Source organism: Sceloporus occidentalis, unplaced genomic scaffold (assembly GCF_023333645.1).
Source record: "Sceloporus occidentalis isolate IW3139 unplaced genomic scaffold, rSceOcc1.0.p SCAF_2, whole genome shotgun sequence".
NCBI classification, from domain to species: Eukaryota; Metazoa; Chordata; class Lepidosauria; order Squamata; family Phrynosomatidae; genus Sceloporus; species Sceloporus occidentalis.
This window is the reverse complement of record NW_028316982.1, coordinates 264,048,930-264,076,320: the sequence shown is the minus strand read 5'-3', so window position 1 is coordinate 264,076,320 and position 27,391 is coordinate 264,048,930. Positions and strand designations below refer to the sequence as shown.

Sequence of the window (27,391 nt, the reverse complement as noted above, 5' to 3'; positions counted from 1 at the left end):
CTGGAAGTCCATGTACTTTTGCAGGCAAGGGGCCTCTGTGTGAGTCAGTTGCATCTCTGCACATATGCACTTTAGTGCATGGAAGCAGGCTGAATGCTAATGCACTGAAGAGGAGCCATATTAAAGCAGGGCTTGGCAACTTCAGCCAAGGTCATACTTTTCCCCCACATGCCTCCATAGTTGGCCATGGGGAGTGCATTGTCAACCAGGAGTTGTCCCAAAATGCAACGCGGAAGAGCCCATAAGTCACTTCTGCTTCTCTGTCTGTCTCTCTCTCTGTTGTGTGCCTTCAAATCATTTCTAACTTATGGCAACTCTAGGGCAACCCTATCATAGGACTTTTTGGCAAGATTTATTCAAAGGAGGCTTTCCATTGCCTGCCCATGAAGCAGAGAGTATGTTACTTGCCTAAGGTCACCCAATAGGTTCCATGGCAAAGCGGGAATTGAACTGTCATGTCCAGAGTCATAGTCTAATGCTCAAACCACTATGCCATGATTGGGTACGTCTAGCTAATTTTCAACAGATTTTTGCATTTTAAGCACCTGCATCCTTATCTATGCAGGTGCACTTCTATTTTCTTCTCCTTCCTTTGAGAAAAAAGAAGGCTGGTTTTCTTATTGACTATGCAGTTTAGCCAATGATAGATCATGATAGCTGGAGATCACCTACCAGGAAATGATTGTATGATAGGAACTTACAATCATTGCAGAGGGCCTTTTCCACTGCAGTTATGGGCAACCCAATGACAGTATCCCCCACAAGGTCTGATTGACACAAACACTAGTGTTATACCAGTGTGTAGTCAGAAATATGGCTTTAGGGCCTAACAGATTTTACCCAACTTGCACAGTGGCTATCTTTGCCATTATTTCAAATCATTGTAACTGGTTGACAATGGTTTGGTTTTAAATGATACATGATTTAATATATTTTCAGTCTTTTAAAATTATTGTTATCATTTATTGTCCTAAACTGATTTTTATCATGCACCACCTTGAAGTCCTCAGATATAGAGGGAGTAGATTAGTTCTACCTCCTCCATCATGATTTTTGTTGTCCTCCATCCTGATTTTTCATCATCCCCAATCACACAGGCAGTTTCTGTGGATAAAAGAAGCTCGCCTCTTCATAAATTTGCTCTTGATTTATGAAGGGTAACAGAAGGAGTGGGGTGATGGTAACCTGTTTCTCCACCTCATGTACTTAACTGACAATGTGTTCAGAAACTTCAGCAGGTCCAAAGAGTTGCAACCACATTGCTAACCAGGACTGGATACAGGGAGCACACAACTCCCTTGTTATAACAGCACTGACAACTGGTTCATTTCTGGGAACAATTTGGATTTGACCTTTGCTGTCCTATGGTTCAGGTCCAGATTATTTCAAGGATTGTGTCCTCCTTTATAAACTTCCCTGTGTTTTAAGATCTACATGGGGAGGCCCCTGTTTCTGATCCTCCACCCTCAGAGGTACATCTGGTGTGAATAGGGGAGAGGGCCTTCTTGGTGGCTGCTCCCAGGCTCTGGAACTCCCTTCTCAGAGGGGTTAGGCCTCCTTACTTCCTTTTCACAGACAGGTGAAGACCTTTCTGTTTCAACAGACCTTTGAGCACTGAGTTTACAAGGTCCATCCCACTTAAACAATGTGCTGGACTTTCTGTTATGTATTTTTGTTGAGTTTTTTTTTTTAAATATGGTTTTATTTTATACTTGTTTTCATCTTTTTGATTTAATTATCTTTTAACTTTTGTCTATTTTGAATTTTTACTAAGTTTTTTAATCTCTTGTAAACCACCAGGAATCCCAACCAGGGGAAAGGGGGATATAAATGTAACAACAACAACAACACTACTGAGACAGTAGTATTTTCTGCCCTCATACTGAATGGACAGATCTTTTCAGGTGTCTCAAACCATCATCAAAACTTTTGTGGGCAAAACACATTCCCTGATTTTTCTGAGCCTGGCGCAAACATGAGGTCAAAGGAAAATTTGCTTCCGAAACTAAGGCTGCATCCCCACTGCAGAAATAAAATAATCTGGTTTGACACCACTTTAACTGCCATGGTTCAATGCTATGGAATTTGGGAATTGTAGTTTGGATAGTGGACGGTCACCAGAGTGTCAAACCAGATTATTTCTACAATGTGGATGCAGTCTAAGAGGATCTGAATCTGTAAGCTACCCATAAGAGACTGCCTGGGGGAAATATATAGAGTCTTTTGAGCTCTTCAGAAAACCTATTAAGAGATAACCAATATTATCGAGTTGCTAATATATACATGCATTCCATTTTGAAACACAGAATCAATGTCAAGAAGTAATCACAATACAAATAAACTGATTCATTAGTCTTTCTTACCCTTCCACAGAAATGCTCCGTTGTATGCTCACTGTGGGTGGCCGGTTGACTGTGCTGTGCTGGGAATGACTGCATAGAGAGAAAAGAAAGAAAGAAAGAAAGAAAGAAAGAAAGAAAGAAAATGGAAAGGAAGGGAAGGGAATGCGGAAGGAAAAAAGAAAAGAAAAGTTAAGACAGAAAGAAAAAATGAAAAAAAGAAAAAAAGAAAAAAAGGAAGGGATGAAAGGGAAAGGGAAGAAAGGAAAAGAAGGAAAGGAAGGGAGGGGAGGGGAGGGGAAAAGGAAGAGAAAGAAAGAAAAAATGAAGAAGAGGAATGCAATTTATTGCTAATTCTCAAGGGAAGGAGTACATAATTTTTGCAATTTTCCTTCTTCTGCAAGAGACGAAACCTATTTGCAGTTTGGGTCTTTTCTGCATAGAACATGTACATGGGCTTGTTTGTTTGGTAATATCCCCCAGCATTTTCTGCATAGGAAACTGAATTTCTGCACAGAAAAAAAATGCTTTTATGCATAAATATTATGCAAAAACTGCTGTTTTCTAAACAGAAGATGCTGTAGCTAGGGGCTTGTTCTGTGCAAAATTCACATGTCTGCACACAGTGTTTGTGGTTTGCACAAAAATGGCATTTTCTGTGCAGGTAACTAGAGTTTCCACATAGAGGATAATATTGCTGCACAGAAATATTGCATGTTTTCTGTGCAAAACAATATTTTAAAAATATACATTTCGCACAGAATAAATCCCAAACTGCAAATATGCTTTATCAGTTCAGGATTCTTCTCATCAGCATTCCCTGACACTTGAGAAACACATTTTTGACCATTTTAAAAACATTCCATCCATCCCTAGGAATGAAAAAACATCAGTCCACATCAGTGGACTCTTGATCATATGACTTCTTCATCTTACTATAACAAGAACTACAGGCTTACCTAAAATATAATTGAGATCCCAAGTAGCAATATATGCAGACACATGCAACTGCAGCTTCCACTGAAGAACTAACAAGGCACTTGTTAAAACTATGGATCTCCATAGGTTGATGAACTCTCATCATTCCTCCCCAATGGTCAGGCTGGTATGGTAGATGGGAACTGGAGTCCACCAACATTTGGAGGGCCTCAGCTTTGCCACTAACATTTTGAGTTATTTGGGTAGGAACTGTGGCTCAGGGTGAAGTGCAGAATTTCTACACTGATAGTGCCACATTTAGTCTCCAGCATCACCAGGACAAAATATCAGCCCTATAATGCCTGCTATCATGGGGAAGAGCTTTCTAGGGCTTCACGCTAGATCAGCAGATCCCCAGATAAGGTCCACTGAGTTTGCTTAGATGTCAACCTCCAGAAGCCTCAGCCAATGTGGCCAATGGTCAGACAGGTTCTTTGCAGTCTAACATCTGGAAACTCACATTTGGGGACCACTGGGCTAAATGACAGGACAGAGCAGTTTCTCTCTCCATTGGTGAGAACTACTGAAGCAAAAACAGGTTTGAACTCATACATACCCATTTCCCCCCATATTCATGCATAGCACTATGCTTGGGACCCTGGTCTTAAGGTTGTTAATATTACTACTATGCATTCTAGGGTATTACTGTCTCATCTCTCTCTCTTTGTTTTTAACAGCACACTTCAGTTATCAGTTCTGCTGGAAAATTACATCCACGGGACAAAGTGAAAGAACTAGAGTGCATCTACACTGTAGAAATAACACAGTCTAACTCTTCTTTAAGTGCTATAGCTCCATCGTATGAAATCCTGGGGTTTGTAGTTTTACATGGCATTTAGATTTCTCTTCTAAGGACTACTGGTATCTTACAAAACTACACATTCCAGGATTCTGTTGCATGGAGCCATGGGCATTAAAATGGTATGAAACACCATTATTCTACTGATTTGTTCATTTTTTTTAAAAAAAAAAAGTTGTGACATGGGCCTGGACATAGTTCAGTTCAATGTTATTCAAAGGCAACACTCTGCCTGAAATAGCCACCATCACAAAATATGAAGAGAACAGAAGGATTATGCTTCTCAACTCTTACTTTTCTGGTTGAGAGGGAATCCTCTTTTATCTCTAATCATCAACTGAAAATGTGAAAGTAGGGTATCCCCATCATCACCACTCATAAGAAAAGGCAATAGTACATTAGGAAATCTTGTTCACTCTGAGGAAGAACTTTAGAGAGAGGAAAGTATTGAGATGGGTTGGAGTGGGACCTTTTGTGCATGGATTAGCCCCAAGAACCAGAGTTTTCCTCCTCTGTACTATTTGGATGAACTGGTATGTGAAATTACTGCTTCCATGTAATGCTGGCAAAACTGTAGGCCTTCCATTGGCTTGGTGTGCTCCATTAAGTGATTCACGGGAGCTACCAAGCGCAGGATTAGCCAGGGACATCTTCAGATCTTCAGATACATATCTAATCCACTGAGGCCAGATCCATGTCTGAAATCACTCAGTCCTCTATGCAATCCTTGCTGTTGAGGGTAAAGGATCATCTCTTTCCCCCTGTCTCACTCAACTCTGGATCATAGCCAGTCATTCACAATGTGGATACTTATGAGCCCTCTGCACCATGCACACCAGTTTCCTGTGCTCATAAGTTGCCACATTTAATGCAGTGGAGGGGTGGCTAGATTAGGGATGTGGAGAATGTGCATTATTATTCAAAGTGCTGCTGATGAAAGAGAACTCTGATACTCTATGGATATCCCCATAGAGTAAAGAAAGAGCAGATATTAAGTTCTTCAGTTTTGTATTTCTCCCAGGCAATTGCATTTCTGCAGAAATGCACAAGGTTTTTTTTATTGTTTTGATAAGGAAATAATTTTTTTTTGCACAGGATACAGAGTTTTCCATGTAGAAAACCTACCTTCTGTGCAAGAATCATTGTTTCATGTACAAAAATATTGGCTGGAATGCTGCCAGTGTCTTACACATGCATAGGTTCTCCTATGAAAGCATCAGGACATTTCTTCCTCATGCAGAAACCTGACATTCATTTCAAGACTGTGAAAGTGGAACTGCCCACACACTGTCATTGTGCATACAGAGGCATGCGCCCATCAGTGCACAATGGTGCACATGTGATGCACATGTGCATTTTGTTACCCATTGGGGTGTTTGTGCAATTGCAGCATGTTGTCATTCAATGCAAGCACATAGCACAATCGGCGTGCCATTCTGTATATGGAGATACATGCAATGTGCCCTTGATCTCAGCCATTGTTTTCTCTGCAGAAATCTCAAGTGTATTTTTGTGAGGATGAATATTCCTGGACAGTGCGCCAAACAAAAAATAATAGTCTACGGTTGCACAGAATATTTAATATTGTTGGATTGCAGGGAAAAATGTGTGAAAATTCATAATTCATGCCTGCAATTAAAAAATAAGTAAAGCTTTACATCCTTAATCTAAAGGGGACTGCTTAATTTATACAAACCAATGAGACATTCGTTGCAAGTAGACGAACCCTGTTTACGTAGCAGAGGCCTTACAGCTCCTGTCTGGTTGGAGCAGATGGATTTGGGATCAGAATACCATGAGTAAACAAAATGTTTTATTAACATTTCTAAGAGCCGACAAACATGATATAAATTAAAATGGCTGCTCTCCATTTTCCCCATTGGTACAGATGACTTTGACAAGTTAATTGAATGGAGCAGAAGATGCAGAGTGGCCCACTGAGACTGAGCTGGCATAAGACAGATACATTGATGTAGTGCAAGTCAAACACAGTTCATTTCCACAAGTCTTTTGGGAAAATCAGTTATGTCTGTCTGACATCTTGACAGAGCTTTCAAACAGAACTCCTTGGGGACTTCTTTTCCACCTGGGAAAGTACAAAGGAAGACTACCAAAGATGTTGGGCAATGAAATGACTTTAAAAAAAACAAAACAGGAAACAAGCTGTATAATTTTGATGCCATTTTTAACTCCAATAAAGCTTAAGAAGCATGCTACAGCAATTCACAGGAACACATAATGTCTGCAGTAAGCAAAAACAAAATAGTCCAACAAGTTTAACTGTGAAATGAATTAGTAACAAGCAGTATCATTATCCCTTTGCACAGGTACATCTTTTTGTGATTTTGATTTTGTAAATTCTAGCTTGTCTCTTGGTGGAGAGATCTTGTAGCACCTTTGTGACTAACTGAAAGAAAGAAATTGGCAGCATGAGCTTTTGTAGACTTCAGTAGACTTTTTACTACTTTTTACTTTTTTTACTATTTTTTATTTTCAGTAGTTTTTCATAGTATGAACTCTAGGAAAGCTCATTCTCCCAATTTCCTTCTTTCAGTTAGTCTCAAAGGTGCTCCAAGATCTGTCCACATATCGATTCTACAGATTAACATGGTAATATCTTTGAATTGTATCTTGGTGTAATTACTGTTACCTATGTATGGTCCCCTTTTCTTTCAGCAGGCCTAAAGAAGGCTATAAGAATATTAGGCTGTTTTCAAGAATAAAATTATCTCTTTTTTCCTGAGACTTTACTTCTTTTCTACATTACTTCAGTTTATGAAACTTGATTTTGTTTTTGTTTTTAAAAGTCTTTGAAAAACTGTACACAACCTAATAGTGGTTGAAAAATCTCAGGGCAGTGCATAAGCATTGGCTGGCCTCCTATTAGTCACATACACAAGTGCTCAATCCATCACATGTCTACCTGTGCCAGGAGGTGCAGCAGGACATAAACAGTTGCCACATATTATGCAAGAGGGCTCTGGATTTTATGGGAAGATCTGGGGCAAAAGGCGAGTTTTTAAAATCCATTTAATGGCCCGTTACAGATGGGCGTAAAATACATCCTGGGGACGTACTAGGGTTAGGGAAAGTGCGTGCCTTATGCACGCACCTAACCCTAGTACATCCCCAGGATGTACAAAATGGCGCGCCCTATACACATAGGGGCCGCCATTACGATGTCATGAATGCGCCGCCTCCAAACGGGGCAGCGTGGACATGACGTCTTTGTGCCATGCAAGGGTGCATAGAGTGCCCTTTCCGTGGTTCTAGAAGGAGCTCCGAAACAGAGCTCATTCCGCGATTTGCGTCGCTGGCACAGCCTTTAGATGGCTGCGCCAGCGACGCAAGGGACAAAGGGACCGAGTGGCCCCTTTCTCCTCCTCCCTGCCACCGTCAGGTGTCCTTGGGGCATGAAGGACACCCCTTTCCAGGCCGCGGGGGAGCAGCCTTTTGCCGCTTCCCTGTGGCCTGGAAAGCAGCAGATCGGAGCCTTGGAGGCTGCCGCTCTGGCAGCTGAGGCCCTGATCCGGCGGGGAAAGGAGCGCCTACAGGCCGCCCCAAAGGGGCGGTCTGTAACGTGCCTAAGGGTGGTATAATGCAGGTCCAGTGCTGAACTGGCCATATGTTGTCAGTACAGTTTGCACCAGAATCTGGGATGAAGATGGTGGGGGAGGACATGTTATTTGGTCCATACAGACCTGGCCTAAGTTTCTTCTGAAAAGGAGCAATAGGTAATTTCATCGTTATTCTTCCACTGCAAGAAAGCCTTAAAAAAACCAGTTTTCAAAGGCTCCTTGCAATTCAGCACATAAATATTACTTCCAGGGCAGAAAATGCTGTTTACTTTGCAGACAGTGAGCTTTATCACACTAGCGGGCAAACAGGATTTAAATGAGAGTTAAACTAGAAAAAAACCAGGAAATGTCATGTGATAAACGTCAGGCATTTCCTGGTTTTCTCTAGTTTTACTCTCGTTTAAATCCCATTTGCCTGATAATGTGATAAAGCTCATAGTTCTTTTCTATGAAAATCAACCATGTGCAATTTTTAAGGCAGACTAAATCCCAAACTGCAGATTTTCATCAGTCCAGGATTCTTCTTGTCAGGGTTTTCCAAGCACTTGGGAAACATGCTTTTCACCAGTTTGCCAACATTTTTAAATATTATTTCCATCTGGGGTGCTGCTGCAACTATATGGTGAGTTGGAGCTGATTGGGTTGAGAGGAGAGATATAGCTTAGCTCTGCCCATGGAACATTTATGCTATGCTCTAAACTACAGAATCTTTGTCATTTATTGGGTAGATTGGGGCAGATGTTGTCCTCAACTCCTCTTCATCTTCCTATTTTATTGGGACTAGGGCTGCATAAATGTTGTCAGCTGGAAGCTGCATTGGTCCCCCTAAGCACCCTAGACAGGGGAGTCACTAGGGGGTGATGGGGTTCAGAATGCACCAGGTGACCCCTTAAGGGTGGGGTGACACCACTGCTTCACAAACATCTGCCTTTTGGCAGAAATGGGCTTTGTTATTTGCCTGTGTCTCTTTAAAAAAGCTGGTGCTCAGTAGAAGAGATGGTGGAGTGAAGCTCAGTGGGAGAAGAAAGGAAAGGCTTTGGGGATTTTTAAATTTTTAAAATTTAAATTAATTTTTTAAATAATTTTTTCTTTAAAATCATCACGGTTAACCAAAATTTCCCTTTAACCACATGGAACTACATACATGTGCATTTAGGCTGAACATATGGCATTGTAATATAAAAGTATAATTTTATTTTTGCCAATTGCTTCTGTCACAATTATTGCCATTACATCCAAGGATAAATGGGAATGATTTATGAATAACATTGTACAAAATTATTACTAAGGATTCTGTATTGTGCAGTATGGGAGGAGGTCGGGGGGGGGGGGGTGACACCAAGAGTTACCTCACTGGGTGAGACCCACCCTAGAGATGCCACTGCTTTAGAGGGCCACAACCCCTCAACAGACATTTCTCTATTTTATTCTGCCTTCAAATGGTGGGAGGGGGCAATTTTGCCCATTGCTGGCCTTTTCTGGGTAATTTTAGGCTCAGGAGAGCACGTTTACCAACAGAAAGTGATTAAGAAGGCATCCAGATCCCTTCCTGTAGTGAGGAAAAGGGCCTTTCCTGAGCCTGAAATCACTTGGAGGGGGAAGCATGGTGAAATTCTTCACCCCCTAGGGGCATTTGGGGACAAAATAATGTTTTAATCCCCTGTCTGAGGGGAGGCTGGATGGTGCCCCTTCCCCAGCTATGATTTCCACTAACTTAAAGCTCAGCCACTTGTTTCAGGATCTTCAAGTTTTACATAAGCAGTGCGTACAGCAACTGAAAACACCAAAGTCTCTTTCTGCACTTAAAGCAGTGCTAAAATGTGAACTTCAGTTGCAATCATATACCCACTTACCTAGAGGTGAGCCCCACTAAATTGACCAGGGCCTACCCCTGAGGTGACCGGTATAAGATTGCATGATTCAAAGAACTGCATTCAGATGTAAACCATGCAAAACACAGCAACCCCACAATGTAAGTAAAGAGGGAGGACATACACAGGGAGAAAGAAACACAAAAATAAAAACATATTGAATTAGAGGCTATATCCAATCATGGAATCTAAACTAGGGTTGCAATTTGATCTTGGTACAATACAGAAGAAGCAAATTCATGCACTGCTGGTGTCGCAATAGTATCTTCCAGGACTTGCAGGCAGATTAAAAGCAAGCAGAGGTGCTAAAGTCCTTTGCAAAGGCTCAGCAAAGGGAGCTTGCAAAGTCTGAGAAATCATGAGCATCATTTTTATTATAATGATGGTGTTGATCCTGATTAAGGTTGCCATTGCTATGCATGCTACTTTGGGAATAAGTCCCATTGAACACGATGGGAGTTACTTGTGTGTAAAGAGCCACAGAAATGCTCAATAAATATAGCCTTCTTAGAGAGAACACTATGAAAGTGACTAGCAACCTCCCCCCCCCCCCCGCCCAAGCAACAATATAGTCATAAGATTAAAAAATGGTAAATGGCAAAATATCAGCATAGTCTGGAGGGGGGGCAGATACAAGGAGTAGCCAAAAGAACAAAGAGAGGTTACATCTGTGAGAGCTTCTATCTGGAAGTTAAAAGGAATAGCACCTTGTCTACCTCTGTACTGTGCAAGTTGAAGTTCTTCTTGCACTTTTAAAGAGTATGAAATTCAGGGTACTAATGGCTGGATAGTTTATTTCATTTTTTTTCATTACTAATATACTAACTAAGGTTCTCAAGACAATGAACAAAGATGCAGTACAAACTGAAAGCAAAATATGAATTGAAGCTTGATGCACAATTAAAAACAACAATAAAGGACACATAAAGTTTTAACTGGTTTAATCTTCCTTCCGCCAACCATCTTATGATGCCAAAAGGACTCCCTGAATAAAAAGAAAGGTATTTGCTTTTAACTGAAAAGTTACTCATGGAATCTTGAACAGATGCTGGGAAGGAAGATGGGTAGCAGGTCTGCTTAGTTCTAATATAATTCTATAGCCAAGACTTTGATTTTATTTAGACCAGGGTTATTTAGACCACCATTCATGCCTACCTTCCCTCCACTTAATTTTTAAAAAATGCTCCAATCAGCACCAGGAAGCTGAATTTGGGAGTATGTATTTGTATTTCATGTAATACCCAAGGTGACCAGACATCCTTCTTTTCAAGGACCTGTCCTACATTTCAACTTTCTGATCAGGAGGAATTCCAGAATGTGCTCTATTCTGAGCATGACTAAGAAGCATAAATTTATGTTTATATGAGTGCCTTTAGTTTTTATTTGGTGATAACCTACATTTTCCTTGAACATCCTGCCTCTTGCAGTACCTTGTCCTCCTTTGTGGTTAGGACATCTAGTCACCCTGGTAATACCCCAGTGTATTGCTCTAGTTAGTTCATATTGGGGAAATAAAATGGTGAGATTCAGAGCATTTCTGCTGCTCCAGAATCTAGGACATGGATCAGTGGATGCAAACTCCAGCAAGAGAGATTCCATCTCAGTGTTAGAAAGAACATCCTGACAGTAAGATCTGTTCAACAGTGGAGCACGCTGCCTGGGAGAGTGGTTGAGTCTCCTATGGAGGTTTTTAAGCAGAGGCTGGATGATCCAGAAGAGCCTGGATGGTTGAGTTGCTTTGATTGTGTGTTCCTGCATAGCAGAGGCTTGGACTGGATGGTCCTTGTGGTCTCTTCCAACTCTATGATTCTATGACCTCTCATGGATACCAAAATCTGTGGATGTTCAAGTTCCATTAAATATAGGTCTGAAAGAGTCAGGCTGAAAAAAGCAGTTTACGGCTGCATCAGCGCAATTCATGCTGGGGCCATGGCAACCGCATGTGCTCAGCCCTGATCCAGGCTGCCACTGCTGTTTTGAACCAGGCCAGCAAAAGAAGTAGCATTTTACTGCTCCTTTTTGGCCCAGTTTTTCGGCAATGATGCAGGTCTGGCATCCCTCTATGTTCAGGGCATGTGTCATCTAAATGCTACACCCTGAACGTGGTGGGAAACCACATCATTTGGCTCGTCTGTTTCAGGCCACAGTGGCATAGTAAAATGGTATCCCTTATGTAAGATGGCAAAATGAATCTTTGTTTTTTAGGTTTTATATACATTTTTGAATATTTTCAAGCTGTGGATTGATGAATCTGTGGATACAGAGGACCAACTCTACTTTTCAGAGCAGCACTCTTGACCTGACATTTCTCTTCATCCTATGGCCCTGCGATCTGGAAACCCTACCTCTGACCTACCAGTTTGCCCACCCCTAGCTGTAAGCCCACTCACATGAGAGGACTCCACAAGACAGCACTTTGCCAACAGCCCCTTCAAACATGGAGTCAAGCTTAACAGTACTTGTTGGTACCATTACCACACAATGAAGAAAAGAGACTTTTAGGGGCTCAACAGACCAACCCTAAGGGGTGGCAGGATGTTGCCCCTTTCCTAGCTGGATCGGGGCCATGACAACCTCACGTTGTCAGGGTGCCCAGGGGGGATGTGGACGTGTGTCGTGAGGATGCTACACCCTGACTCTGCCTCCATGCCGGCCTTTCAGGCTGCTCTGTACAGGGCCTTACTGAAGATCTTTCTGGCATACTTAAAAAATATACTGGAGTTTCGTTACTTTAAGTCACTCTTATCTCAAAGCTCAGGGCTTTGTTTTGCTTTGTTTTAATGGTCTCAAAAGCAAAGCTGCAACCAAATAAATCAATATATCTTCCTTCCTTAATGCATTTATAAATGCTTTAATGTGCATTTATAAGAGTGAGGGGAAAGAGCAAACCAGTCCACTGAAGTAGAACCCAATTTGATGGTTGCAGCAGACAATTTCAAACTTAAAATGAAGTTTTTGTTCAGGGATTAATCATAAATGAGACTATTCAAAACCCAATCCCTTTTAAACAAAATTAAATACATTTCTTCATTGGTAGCACACAGTACTGGTAAGTAATGAGCCACTTTCATGAGTTAAGGAGACAATGTTCTACCTCTAAAGAGTCATTGTGGGCTCACTGCCCCATGCGCTAAAACTGGAAATGACTCGAAATCACATTTCCTTTCACACTACATTATTACATACCATAATTCCACTTTTACTGCCATGGTTCCACCTGATTGAATCTAGGGATTTTCAGTTAAGGAAGAGATATTTAGAATTTTCAGTCAGAGAGTGACTCTCCAAGCTACTTACCCCAGGCTTCCATAGACTGGAGCTATGGCAGTTAAGAGTCATGATAATAAAAAAATCTTCCTTCACCATTCTTCCTTTACAATCTAGGAACACAATTCCCTTTATTTAAGTAAAATAAATAAATAAATCCAGCCATGTAGGGTCTTGGGGGTGAAAAGAAGGGATACGGGCCACCTGTTCTTCACTCATGGGCTTGAGCATGTTGAGTATTAATAGATGCTGAGGCCTAGTAACTGCATCATCTAAACTGAGTCCTAACACATACATCTATTCCAACTACACATATTTACCAGGGATAGTTTTATGGTGCCCCAAAACTGCTATTCCGATTCTCCCACAAGGATTCCTTTTAGGTTTGGTACTAGAAAGTGTGGCTTTCCAAATTAAGTTGGACTGCGACTCCCAGTATTCTTCACCATTAGCTATGCTTCCTAGGAATGCTGGGAGTTATCTCAGCCATAAAATCACAGTGTTAGAAGGAACCTCATAGGCCACTGAGTAAGTCCAACTCCTCACTCAGTGCAGGAACTACAGCTAGAGCATTTCCAGCAGGTAGCTTTCCAGACTTTTTCCTGAAGAAGTCCAGAGAAGGAGACTCCACCACCTTTCTATGCAATTGGTTCCATGGTCAAACTGTTCTTAATGTACGATACATCTTGTTAAAATTTTTGAGACTATGACTGGAATCCAGTTGTGATTCAATTCACAGTTGCATAAGCAGAGTTCCACAGGTATAACCCTTTCATACGCAGCAAGCAAAGGGATCTTTTAGCAGCTTTGAGACTGAAAACCTGTACAGACCAGCAAAAAGCGCTGGCCTGTGGGCAGAGTCACGGCGTAGTGCCTGCATGCTCGATGCTATGACCCTGCCAGGGCACCATTTTGGCATGTGCCCATTTACATGGCATGCACCATGATGATGCCACTGTGGTGCAATACCCAAACAGTGCAGCACGGAAGGAGCGTCATCATGCTGTGCTACCGAGCCACTACGCCGCCACACTGCCATGCCACCACACCTATGATGCCCTTCCAGAGAGCCGCTTGGGGTAACTTCTTTTTGCTCCCTTCAGGGAGTGGATCTGTGCTGCTACATGCAGTTCCTGCGGCACCGATCCAGGGCAAAAAGGGGTGGCTGCATGCTGCCCATCTATATAGCCCCTATCTGTGCAAAATAATTTATAACATAAGCTTTCATAAACACTATAGAAGGAAAGGCAGCTGAGTGTTTTATGGTGCTCTCCAATCACCACCAAAAGATCCATTACAGCTTCAAATAATAAAAGTATATGTATTCATGTGTGCTTCACATGTCCATAAGCATAAACAGCTACAGTAGGATCACCTAGGTAACTAGATATTCCCCATTTTAATTGTGTTAGTCTCAGTCAAGACAATTTGAGTTATTTCATTGGGCTGCAGGAGAGGAGGGAGTGAGGGATTTTGATTATAAAGATAATCATAGGACATCCTTCCTTGTTAGACATGGCAGATTGAATTTTATGGTTCACACTGCTAATTGCAAGAAAAGTTTGGGAGGGAAAGACAGCTGAGTGTTTTATAGCCCTTATTCTTTGGGAAACTGTCAGAAATGGTCTGTGAGGAACAACTGAGTTGAAATATTTTGCTCTCCACAGGGGAGCAAGAAGAGTAAAAAAATAATAATCCTGCCCCCCACTTCATTGACGGGAAGAATAAAGAGAGGAATTGACATCACTACTTAGGAAGCCTTTGTGCCCACTTTGTCTCTCTTTGGAAAAGTTGTAGGAACAAGTGACACATTTATAACTGTTACATCTTTGTGACCATCTGTTACAAAGAATATGGCAACCCTGTTGAGAAAACAACAACAGAAACCCAGCAGCATCACGTTTGTACTAGCGGAGGTCTCTTCTGTGAGGCTGATTCCCTTCCCTGACTTTTGAGTAAGCATTGTAAGGGACAGCAGCCATTCAGGAAAACTCAAGATGGCTCTTGTCCAATATTTGGACAATATACATCCTGAAACAAAATGTATATGAGCAGCATGGTCCACAAGAACCCATATGAAACAGTTGATTCAGTGGCTTAATACAGCCTTTTCCTCTTGCTGCTGCATCTTAAGCCCCTAATTAAAGCTAAATACTATCCTGTGGTGTTGAGCTGATATACATCTCCCCAAGAGGCAGGCTTTCCCCTGCATGCTTTTGAGGATGCATCTGCAACTTCTTTCAGTTTGGGTCTTAGCACACTGTGCTACACAGCGGAAGCAAAGATTTCTTTGTGAAAACGAGGGAGAGTATAATCTTTACAGAGAATTAATGAAATCTGTTTGCTGCAGACATGAAAATCTCATGGTCCTTTCAAAGCCTGATCCTCCTAAGAGCTGCCTTGAGGGAGATTCCTATGATCTTACTGGTTGTGTCCTTTTTGGGATAGTGGTAAAAGCTTACTCAAAAAAAAAAAAAAAAAAAAAAAAAAAAAAAAAAAGACAAAGCTGAATCGCACAAAGGTTTCTTGTGTCTGTATCAGTCCTTCTTGTGTTAATTAATTGGTTCTTTTCTCAGATGATACTGATTTACAGAAGTCTGACCCATGAAACAGTGGAGAATTTCCCTACCCTGGGATACATAGCTAGAATCTTGTTGGTGACAAATGTGTGATGGACTTCTCAGCTATTTCACAAGTATTTTCTACACTGTTGTGACCATTCATTGGCCAGGGAATAGGAAAGGGGCAAATTAGGCAGCCAAGAAGTGTCCAATCCAACAGCAAGTGCAGCCAAAATTGGTCTTTTGGATGGAGAATGACCTTGTTTTATTTCCTGTTACAGCTGAGATGTGCAATTTCTTAGTCACATGAATTGTTTCCTTGCCACTTTCCATCCTAGACAGTAAATTGCCACAGCAGCATGCCTTGGGGCTTTAAATCTACTGGAGACCAGGGAGAGAAGAGATCAAGAATTATGCTTGTAGAGTAAGTGCCAGATGTGCAAAGCAGGTGTGACAAGCTGGAAGACCTCAGGTGGAAGGAGGAGGGTTGTTCCAAGAAGGGAGAGATGCTGACAGGCATCCAGGGACTACAAAGACCAGAAGCCCTGTGGGAAAAGGCGCACTGAGGAAAAAATAGTGAGGCGGGGCCTAGGAGGGAGGAGGCCAGGGTTAAAAGGGGCAAGGTCAAGGAGGTTGAGGAGGAGAGCATTGGTGGAAGAAGCGACAGGGAGACAGATGATGCAAGGGAGAGAGGAGGATGCTCCAGGAAAACTGCAGCATTAGCAAGGCAGGGGACACTCATGAGAACTGGGAGCCTCGTGTCCGAAGGGTTAAGGAACCCCATAGAAGAGGGCTTTTTGGCTGCGCACCCTCAAGCTCCTCAGCCTCCCACTCCTCCACCCGAGGTAGACTTGAACTTAAGCTATTGCTCCAAAGATGCTTTTCACTGGGACCTCCAGTGGCATTGTTGGCCGGCAAAGGAAGATTGCCTGGAGGGGGAAGAAGAACTATAAATCCCGACCAGAAGTGAGAGTCCAGTGAGGGTTAATTGGACGCAAGTGGACTTTGTGAAGTAACAAAATTCCACAACTGTGATTAATACTTTGGAAATTAAAGTTTATTGGCATTCACTTTTGTGGTCTCTTCTTGAATAAACTAATGGAACATTCCAAGAAACCGGGAACTGGGGGAACCCCCTGCGGCCCCGCCACAGCAGATTTCTCAGCCACTGAATTTTTGTAAGCCTTTAACCCATCTTGCATGTCTTACTAAGACTAGGTTCTTTCTTTCTTTCTTTCTTTCTTTCTTTCTTTCTTTCTTTCTTATTTTTTTAAAAAGCATACATATAACTGAATGAAACATTAAATACTCCAGGACATCTGGTTGGTGAGGGAAGGCATGAGTCACATTTCAAAGGATACTAAGACTAGGATCTGTGGAATTCTGACTCTTCATTCACAGTCATTGTTCACATGGCTGGAAGGAGGAGTAGCCAAGCAAGTTCAGTTTAGAACAGGGATGGGAATCACATGGCCATCCAGATGTTGTTGAGTTGCATCTCACAGTATTCTTCACAGACTATTCTGGCTAGGGCTGCTGGGTCTTCCAGTCCAACAAAATTTGGAGGGCCACATGACTCCTACCTCTCATATTATCATGATATCTGAACATGGCAGGATAAACCAGTTGTTAGCAGAATTTATTGCTGGAGCAGATTAGCCACAAAATCCTACTAGAACCAAGTAGCCTTTCTGTCACAAAAAGACACTCAAGACAATCATTTTTTTTAAAAAAATCCAAACCACAAAGTGAATAAAAACATAAAAAGATTTAGAACATAATTAAAAATATATGAACGAAAAAGCCGCTCCTTCTTCAATAATAAACAACCTTAAATATCAAAACTGGCTTGCTGGATGAAGAACAATGGAGAGGGACCAGCCTAACTTTTTATTAACAAATCTTCCATTCATTGAGCACCTTGAGACATGTGCCCTGTTTTCTTCAGACTGTGAGAAATGGTTTTCTTGAAAAATCTCTCAGGACTTCCTAGCTCTGAAGGGGCTATTTCAGATAGGCTGATTCCAACCATTAGACCTGATAAGTCACAATGAGCACTTCCATTTTCTCCAGAATCAAACCAATAGACTATGAAGCTATTTTACAAAAAAAGAAAAGAAAAAGAGCCCCATGTTCTCTGTACATGGCCCCAATGAATACTCTGGCCTCACTATTCTGGACCAATTGCATGCACATATGTGACGACTTTTAAAAAGTACCCCATGTAGAGCATGTTATAGAAACCCAAACAACAAAGTAATTTGATGTGTACCATAATGACCATTAGAAAAAATAAACCCATGTATGGGCACAGTTGGTGCCTCAGTCTTAGATACCCTAATGTGCCCTTGGATATTCTTGAAAAGGAAATATCTGGCTCTGGGTGAGGAATATACCCAGACTCTGAAGCCTAGTCTTCAAATAAAGTGTAACCCCGTCAAATACAGGCTGAATCAGAAATTACAGATCTGCATTTTGATATATCCCATTTTGCCTAAAGTACGCCTCAGTTCCTTTACCCTTATCCAGTGCATTAGTGGTATCAGGGACTGATTTAGAACTAGAACAGTTTCAGTGGATTGATATGGAAAAGCAATGGCAGGAAGCAATGGTGGCTGTAGGATTCTGGGAACTGTAATCCAAAAATAAACTTTTCCAATGTTTTGGGGGCTTTTGAACATTAGAAGATCTGGACAGCGATATCTGGAACCACATACCTCCAAATGACTGGGGGGGGGGGCAAATAAATTAAGTCCAATTCCTGTTTATAGCTTATCCATGCATATATTTCCCTACAGAAGCAGTTGGACATTTTTGTTTGATGTGGCATGTCTGCACTGAGTTCAATGTGGTTAAATGTTAGTTGCATCCATAGTGCCATTTTGCATACATATGGCACATGGTGCGTGTGCATGCACATCACACATCATACATACACGTAGGCATGGCACATGCAAATGCACATTCACCTGTGCATTGGGTTTACCATTCAATGCAAGAGTTGCATAGTGTAACCCCTGTGAATTATTGGTTTGGTCCAGTTGGTGGGGAAACCATTAAAAAGGAACTGTTTTTATTGTGTTCAAAAAGAGAGGATGAGCTGGAGAGAAGAGCTGCAGTTGCCAGGGATAAGAATTAGGCTTTTTACTTTCAATCAGGTAGCAGGATTTTTACTTGTATATTTAGGAGGGGACAAAAGGGTAAATTCTTTAAAGTGGAATTCATGTTATGCATTTTCACTTGTTTTATAATTTTTATTTAGGGCTTCAGGATGGCATCCAAATGTTGCAATACAATTGAGCACCAGAGGCAGAAGAGTCCTGCGATCAAGTCCTGTACTGGCACCTCACTACATGCATGGAATTTTGGGACAGCGTATATGTTTCCGATTTGTCATATAACAAGTTGTATTGTAGTTATTGTTGCATGTCTTCAGTTCATTTCCAATTTATGGCTTTTTTTCAACAAGATTCATTCAGAAGAGGTTTGCTGCCATTGCCTTTCTCAGAGGCAGAGAATGTGTGACTTGTCCAAGGTCACCCAATGGGTTTGGATGAGTGAGGATCAGAGTTCTATCCAATACTCAAACCACTACACCATGCTCATTCTCTCTCTCTCTCTCTCTCTCTCTCATAGGACTTAAATTGTGATAGCATTTGAAATATTCAATTATAGTTGGCCCCATAGAACCCAGGAAGATGTAAAACAGCATAATCCATGCATGTCTCCAGAGGCAGAGATTTCTGCTACACAATCCCAATAAGATATTTCATCCAAAGTCTTCAAAAATTGGACTATGGAACCAGGCTGTTTGAAACAAACTACCATAAGGATACCATTCATATGAAATCCCTGATACGAAATTCAGATTCCATGAGTAAAAAGTATGGGTACTACTTCCACTTTCTCTTGTGATTTTCTAATAGTTGATCATACCTGTGTTGTTATGAATGGGTCTGTGCAGATCATTCCTGACATTCTTAGGAATATAGGATCCTAATTAAAGCACACATTTATGTCCCCCACAAAAAAAATTGCTAAATGGGTGGGGGTTACAAAATGTTAAATCCAAAAGAAGCAAGCAAAAGAAAGAACAACAATAACAACAACATGCTGGGAGAATGCAGCAAGAAATTAAAAGGAAACACATCAACAGAAGGAGCCTGGCTAAATAAAATGACCTTCATTGCCTACATCAAAGCAAATGAAGGCAGAACTAAGTGGAAATCCATGCCCTCAGGAGCCCTGCCTCTCATGTCTATCAGTCACACCACTGATGGTGCAGCAACATGGAGCAATAGTAACTTTAAGATAAGTGTTATTAGCCCTTGGTCAGGTTCACGTGGGAATGGATGCTTCCTTTGTATCATCTATGCCATGTTTTTATTTTATATTTTTAAAAGCATTTATATGCTACTTTTTGGTCACCAAAGATATCCAAGACAGTTCTGTTGTATATCATGGGAAAATGTAATCAAATCTGGAAGCATTACTATCTGAAGGCTTTAATTCTCATTGCTTTTCAGAATGCAAAGCATTCTCCATTCAATGTAATGGTTACACTGGGCTTTTGCATCTGGTGTGAATGAGAAAACCAAAATTGGTCACTCCTGATCTTTTCCTTTCACCCACTGCCTTTTTCACTTATTCCTTAGCATCTTCCTCCTGGTTTATATGAGCTTGGAAGACATGACACTCAGAATCTCCACAGAAAACATGACTATGGCCAAACTATTTGGAGTAGTAGTTCACAAGTCATTTTCCAAGTTCTGAAATTCATTTAGCAGAGGTTGATGACTCTAATCTAGTAGCCATGTTCTCCCCCACTTCTCTCTGCACAATCTATCCCTTGGGGAGTCATCCCTCCGTGATAGATCTGAGTTTCAATTGTAAAACATCTCTGACTGGAGATTTAGGTTTGTTTTTGTTTTTTTAAAAAAAGTGTGGCGAGCCAGTGCTGTTTGGAATAAACCACACTGAACTACATGGGCCAGTGGTCAGACACCATCTGGCTTTCCACCTAGCAGCCCTGCAATGGTATCATGGCTGCCAACTCTTCCAACCCAACCCTGTTGACAGAGGATTGCACATTTCTATGGCAGCTGTGAGCTGAGTGAGGTTGGAACCAAGTGAAAACAAGCCTTTGTGGAGGAAGCCACGGGTGAAAGATGGAGCCTAATTCATGTGCGCTTGAGCAACTTTCATGCATTTTACTATGAGGAAGTGAGGAAGAAGCGCATGCAGTACCTGATGATCTCAGAGTCAGGGAGCAGGCCTATGTGGTAGTGGGGATAGGGAGCTGAAAGGAGGAAGCTTTTGTCACACTCGACAGGGGAATAGTGCCTAGGAGAAGGTGGCTTATCACAGAATTTGTTCACAGTGCTGTAAACGGGTTCAGGAGGCCTGGTGATAATAGAGACAAGAATAAGAGATTAGACGGGCGTTAACATGTGTGACCAATTGATTGCACAACCAATTGTACTCCAAAGCATGCAAAGAAGATCGACGAGAGAAGGATTAGATACATACGCCAAGGAGGAAAGAAAAAGAAACTTCTGTTAAGTTACGATACGCTCATCACAAAGATTTAAGAATGTGATAGGCACAGAACTGTTCACGAGACAGCTAGAGAAAAGGAAATTGGTGACACAGCTGTACTATAACATTCAAGTCTTAGCCTGTGAGATGGGCTAAAAGATTTCTTCTTACCTTCTGGAACTCAAGAATGACCTTTACTTTACCAGGGCACTGATCCTCAAAAGCTTAGGTGTACATCTTTTTAAAATTTATTAATAGCAATAAAATTAGGAACAGACATTCACACCACAGGGGTAACAATATCTATGTGCACGCATTAATCATAAAGTGGAAAGGCCTTTGGCAGCCTCTCTGGCATACATTTATGTGTGATGCATTGATGAACTGTGAGAAAACAACATGCATGGCTCCAGGGTCTACAACTGTGGCTTCCCAGTAGGAATGGTTGAAGCAACAATGATCTGTGGGAAAAGGGTAGACCAGCTGAGCTGTCAACCAGTTGACCCAGGACAGCCCAGTTTGATGCTGCTGCACTGGTGCTTTCACCAAAACAGAAATGGGCAATGTAGGACAACTACCTTCCTTTACTTAAAATTTCCAGTGGATATGAAATGGACTGAAGCAATCTGGACCCCAACCCATTTTCTGTAGGCAATATAAATGGAACGGTGATATAATTTAGTAGTGACAGAAGATTACTAAGACATTGCTTCTTTGATCTTGGTTTGCCACTGGAAAACAGTTTTAATACTGACATCAGGGAAACAGATGTGAGCTATAGCTTAGAGGTACACAACATAATTCATGCACCAAGCTGACTGAGTCACAGACAGAGTTTCTGGCATCTCCCCTTAAAAAGATGAACTATCAGGTGATGAGAAAAAAACTCTGCTTGAGTTATTGGAGAATTGCTGCCAACCAGAGTAGACAGTTCTGGGTCAAATGGACTGGGGATCCTATTAAATAGAAGTCTATTTTACCTGTGAAATGAGTAAGTTGTTGCTGGATCACTGGGAATGGTCTAAACAGACCGGAAGCCACGGTTTTAGACTAGGAGTCCTTTCCAAATGGCACAGTGAACAAGAGGTGACATCTTCAATAGCTAATACTGTGTATTTGTGGAATTAAGGAATACACTCTATGTGATGCATACTTGGTTTAAGAGCGCCATTTCCATTGTGTTAAAGGCCAAACATTTGAACAAATGTTGATTGTATTCATTGTTAAAATACACCATATGCAAGCAAAGAATACAGTCCATGAGAAACTGAACTAAGCATGCTGGATAATTTCTTTAGATACAGCATAGCAGGGCCTACTCTTTGGCAGCCCAGCGTTTCAAGCCATAAACCGTTCAACATCCACAGTTAGAGTTTCAGCATGTATGGCAATTGCGGAAGCTGCAGTTGCAATCTTAGAGCTAAGCTCTCTCCTTTCTGTTTGTTAAACAGAGTTTTGGAGCATCCAGGCAAATCTTTGTGAAAGCTTATCTACAGAGGCTTCTCAGAAATTCATGAGTGCAGGACATCTATATCTCTCAGTTATGAAGTCTTCTATGGCAGGCTTTTGTTCTACATTCTGTTGGCTAACGACACATTAAGCAGCCACCAAATGATACAGTGCACCTAATGGTGGAAAAATAACACTTAAAAATGACAGATCCTTAAAGCTGAAGGGCAATATTTTTTGTTAAAAACAACAACAAAATTTGGTGAAATCAAAGGGGACAAAATGTTTTTTGGGGGGATGAGGTGTGGGGAAGGAAGAAAACCCAGCAATGTCATATCATGACAACTATTTTGGTACATTTAAATATCCATTTATTTCCAGAGAGCTGTAAAATAGCACAAAAGTAAGTGTTTTCCAATTGATATATCCAGGGTCTGCCTTGTTTTGAAAATACTGACGTGGCAAGGAAAATTGTAGTTCTGGGTTTCTCCATTGTGCACTAGACATCTCAATAGAATTTGCAAAGGAAGTGCCAGGCCAAAGTTATATTATACATTTTCAAGTTTTTATTATAATTGCACAGTACAAAATACATCTACTAGAGTGTTTGAGGGACAGGCAAGTCCTACATTTGTTTAATTGCAGATCCTTGATGATTTTACAGTTTCTATTTTAACCGGCTTAAAGCTTAATCTGGGCAGCATCCTGATGTTGTCAGAAGGCTTTTGCCACCAAATTTGCCACCTGAATACATCCCAGGTGCATTCCCACTTCCAGGAGCCCTCATCACGGCTCTTTTTGGATCCAGGAGTTTTCTGGTTTAAGTGTTGCTGGAAGCAGGGATGGACCCAGGCTGTATTCAGGCAACAAATTTGGCAGCAAAAACATTCTGATGTCATGTTTAGACTTCAGCCCCAGTTCCATGATGTCTCATTATGTCAGGAAGCTCTGGTGGTGCAGTGGTTAAATTCTGGTACTGCAGCCATTCACAGCCACAAGGTTGCGAGTTCGATCCCAGGGACTCAGCCTTGCATCCTTGTGTAGGTCACTAAAATGAGTATCCAGCTTGTTGGGGCAATTAGCTTACACACTGTAAACTGCTTAGGGAGTGCTTAAGTGCACCAATAAGTGGTATAGAAATGTATTTGTTATTGATATTGCTATGTATATACAAATATTCCCAAATCCCCCCCCCCCCAAAAAAAAAAACCCCACAAAAATTCAAAGCACTTCTGGTGCCAAGCATTTTGGATAACGGAGACTAAAAGTGTATATCAATGATTTTAGAGTGATGATTTTACTCATGCTAGTACACTCTGTTGTGCTTTATACAACTTGTTAGCCACACCAAGCTGTCATTGAGGAAGGATGAGATGTATATATAAATAAATCAGGAAATATCAGGAAACCTTAACAATACTTTGCGTAGCACAACTGTTGGGTTTGTTTCGTGAGTGGATTTTATGCCTAAAATCAAATAAGGGGTGCTCATCAAAAGAAAAAAAGTGGTATGTTTGATCCATTTTCATTTTAGCCCACTTAGCAAGCTTTCACTTACTTTATACTGATTTTTGTTGAGAATGACCTAACCCACCCCCATCCATATATACAAACATGTAAAGAAATTTCTCCCCCATAAAATCATGCACATATGGGCTGGAATCTCAACAAAAATAAACCGTATGAATAAACTGCTGAACTGACATGTAAATAAATCAAACTGTTTTAATGGGTCTACTTTAATAAAAACAATAGTACTGAGACCATAGTATTGATTTTGAAGGACCTTCTTTGCCATGAAAATAATAATGGTGACACACACACACACACGTCCTCTTAGTTTAAATCATGAAAACTTTGATCTTATAAATCCTAATGCTTCCAGAAAAACAGGCATAAGATAGCACTGAAAGCAAGTAATAAAAACCCACAGCTGATTGACAGCTTTTCAACCTCTCCCTCTAATGTTTCATGACATACGTTTCTTGAATTTTAATGAGCTATATGCTATAGGATATATATGATCCCCAGGGCACTTATAGGAAGGTCAGAAAATAAATATTTTATACCTTCAGGCTCTAGAATAAAGTTTGCAGCGGTAACTACTTCTGAATTCCATTGTGGAATATGGAATTTTCTCTGTGTTGAAAATTCACTGTAAATACATACATTATATACCTAAATCTGACATGTTCAAAGTAAATCTTTATGGCTTCTAATTAGGAAATATAAGAAATGGCAGAATGAAGGACTACTCTTCTATATGCTGTAACTGAATTCATTCAACTGCTAATTTCCATGATCATTTTTGGCAGACCAAAGTCTAAGTTTTCGGTTGAATGCTTCCGTATCGTTGACCTGGTCTTGTGAATGCCGTAACATTTAGTCAGAGTGCATGGTGTCTCAACAATATTGTAGGAAAGTATTTTGGATCTAGATAGTTTCATATGACAAAAAGTATTAGTTTCATATGACAAAAAGTATTGAAAAAGTTCAACAATTTTGAGGTATCATTAAAAAAATGTTTTGTGAATATGTCCAAAAATAAGTTTTGCTTCCATAGGAAGGAAGAGCTATTTTGCCTCTCATCTAGTGGGGCACAGCACTTTGATCAGGAATTAGAGAACCACACATATAGTTTCACACAACCAAGGTGTGTATAGGTGCTTCTCTTTCTATTCTTTACAACAGGGCAAAGTACTTCTGAAACTAAGACACACTTCAAAAATATTTTGAGATATGTGCTAACAGGCTGATCTTAAACAATCAGATTAAAAATACTTCTTATTGCAATTCAGATTCAAACAAATATCATTTAATATTTGTGATATTAATTTAGAGCCTACTGGCCGTACCCCCAATTCTATGCAGATTCCAAGGATGTCAATAGTATGATTATTACTAAATAGAGTTCTTGCATATTTTATTGATTGATTGATTGCTTGATTGATTATCATCCAGCATACCCCCCTCATCTTTTAATCCCATAGTGTGGTGTAGTGGTTTGAATTAGGAGGGGGGATTGTTTGGGACAGAAATGAAATTTTCACAAAATGGTCCTGAAATGTGAAAAATATTTTTAAAAAACTCACTGAACTTTTTGAATTTTTGAACTTCTCCATGCTTGCTTGAAGAACAAATTTGCAAATTTTCTCTATTCACCTTACGGGAGTTCTTGTTAGAAACAGGAAAAGTGCTACAAAGGTTCTGGGCTGCAATCCTGTGAAACTAATTTCTGAATACAGCTGGATTCAGTTCTGAGTAACCATGCAAAAGGCATACTGCTTCTCCCCTTTTGGTTCTCATGGACAAATGTAAAGGAGCCATTGTGAACAGAGGTGGACAACTATGAACCCCCAGAAAGTGTTGGACTTATTCTGCCATGAGACCTAGTCAGCACAACCAGTGATGAAGGACTGAGGGTAGTGTTGCCAAGTTTCCTTTATTGTAAGGGATGCCCCTTATTTGAAAACTGAAAAGTTTGCCTCTTACAGGACTGGCAAGTGTCCCTTATTATGAGGAACACCATATATTTGAGTGTTGGAAAGTTTTTTATATAAACTCAACAAGATGCCCCAAATTCTCATATTCTGGAGTCTGGGCCATTTAAAAGATGGACATGCATGCATATGTACAGTCATTTATGAATGTTGGTGGCATGCTAATTTTACAGAGAAAATACATGGGTAAGTTAACTGAAACCAATCCTTTTAACTGGCACGTAGGCAGAACACAAGCTTCTTTAGAGGTTTTTAAACATCTTACTTGTCAGATCGATCTTTTTCAGTGGTCTCGGGTGGTCAGACCTCGTCTTCTGTCCCCCTATCTGTTGGAGTTCCTCAGGGCTCTGTTTTGGGTCCCCTTCTGTTCTCTTTATACACACTCTCCCTTGGCAAACTTATCAGTTCTTTTGGTTTCTCCTACCATCTTTACGCCGATGATACCCAGCTGTACCTTTCCACCCCTAATCTTTCACCAGAGCTAGAGCAGCAAGTGTCATCCTGTTTAACAGCTGTCTCCCACTGGATGCACCATCGGCGTCTGAAGCTCAATATGTCCAAGACTGAGCTTCTTGTTTTCCCTCCTAAGCCCACCCTTCACTATTCCTTTTCTATTTCCGTCAATAACATCTCGATCCAGCCGGTCCAGGAAGCCCGCAGTCTCGGTTTCATCTTTGACTCCTCTTTGTCATTTATCCCACAGATCCAGGCTACAGCCAAAGTCTGTAGATTTTTTCTCTATAATATCGCCAAAATCCGTCCATATCTCTCAGCTTCTACCGCAAAGACACTGGTCCATGCCCTAGTGGTCTCACGATTAGACTACTGTAACCTCCTCCTGGCAGGGCTTCCTCTCTCTCACCTCCACCCATTAATTTCTGTTCAGCATTCAGCTGCACGCATTATTTCACTCGCTCGCCGTTATGATCATGTCTCCCCTCTGTTGTCTTCCCTTCACTGGCTCCCTCTTCCTTTCCGCATCAGGTACAAACTTTTGCTACTCACCTTTAAAGCCCTGCATGGGCTGGCCCCTCTTTATTTAACTGATCTTCTCTCTCCCTACATCCCTACTCGCACTCTCCGCTCTGGTAGCCAAAATCTCCTCTCTCAACCCAGGATCTCCTCTGCCCCGTCCCGGATCCGTCCCTTCTCTCTAGCTGCCCCTCATTCCTGGAACCTTCTTCCTCTGCATGCACGGCTCATCACTTCCCTAACCAGCTTCAAAGCTGAGCTGAAAACCATATTGTTTAGGGAAGCGTTCTCAGGGAATTTGTGATTGTTATCTGGCTGCCTGACAATATTTGATGTGATGTGATTTGTTTGATATTTGATGTTTTTAATCTGTTTTTTCCTTTCTATATGGTAATTTTATCTATTCCTCTTTTAATTGTTATTATCTTAGAATGTACGCCTTGGGCAGGCTTTTATTTACTCCTAATTTTACCGACTTTGTACAGCGCTGTGTATAATTATAGCGCTATAGAAATAAAGTTTAATAATAATAATAATAA

The 27,391-nt window shown here is 41.0% G+C and overlaps 1 protein-coding gene across 19 annotated transcripts in view; it reads right to left on the bottom strand.

The window, feature by feature from the left end:
- Positions 1 to 27,391, bottom strand: part of DLG2 (discs large MAGUK scaffold protein 2) — a 1,248,672-nt gene that overhangs the window by 238,470 nt on the left and 982,811 nt on the right. For 16 of the 19 annotated variants that reach the window (XM_089512900.1, XM_089512903.1, XM_089512905.1 and 13 more), the window contains 2 exons: positions 20,641 to 20,796; positions 2,364 to 2,432 (listed from right to left, as the gene is read on the bottom strand). In XM_089512900.1, coding sequence (XP_089369026.1) covers positions 2,364 to 2,432; positions 20,641 to 20,796 — 225 coding nt within the window. The remainder of the gene's footprint in view (positions 1 to 2,363; positions 2,433 to 20,640; positions 20,797 to 27,391) is intronic. The other 3 variants (XM_089512907.1, XM_089512908.1, XM_089512920.1) reach the window with 1 other exon arrangement.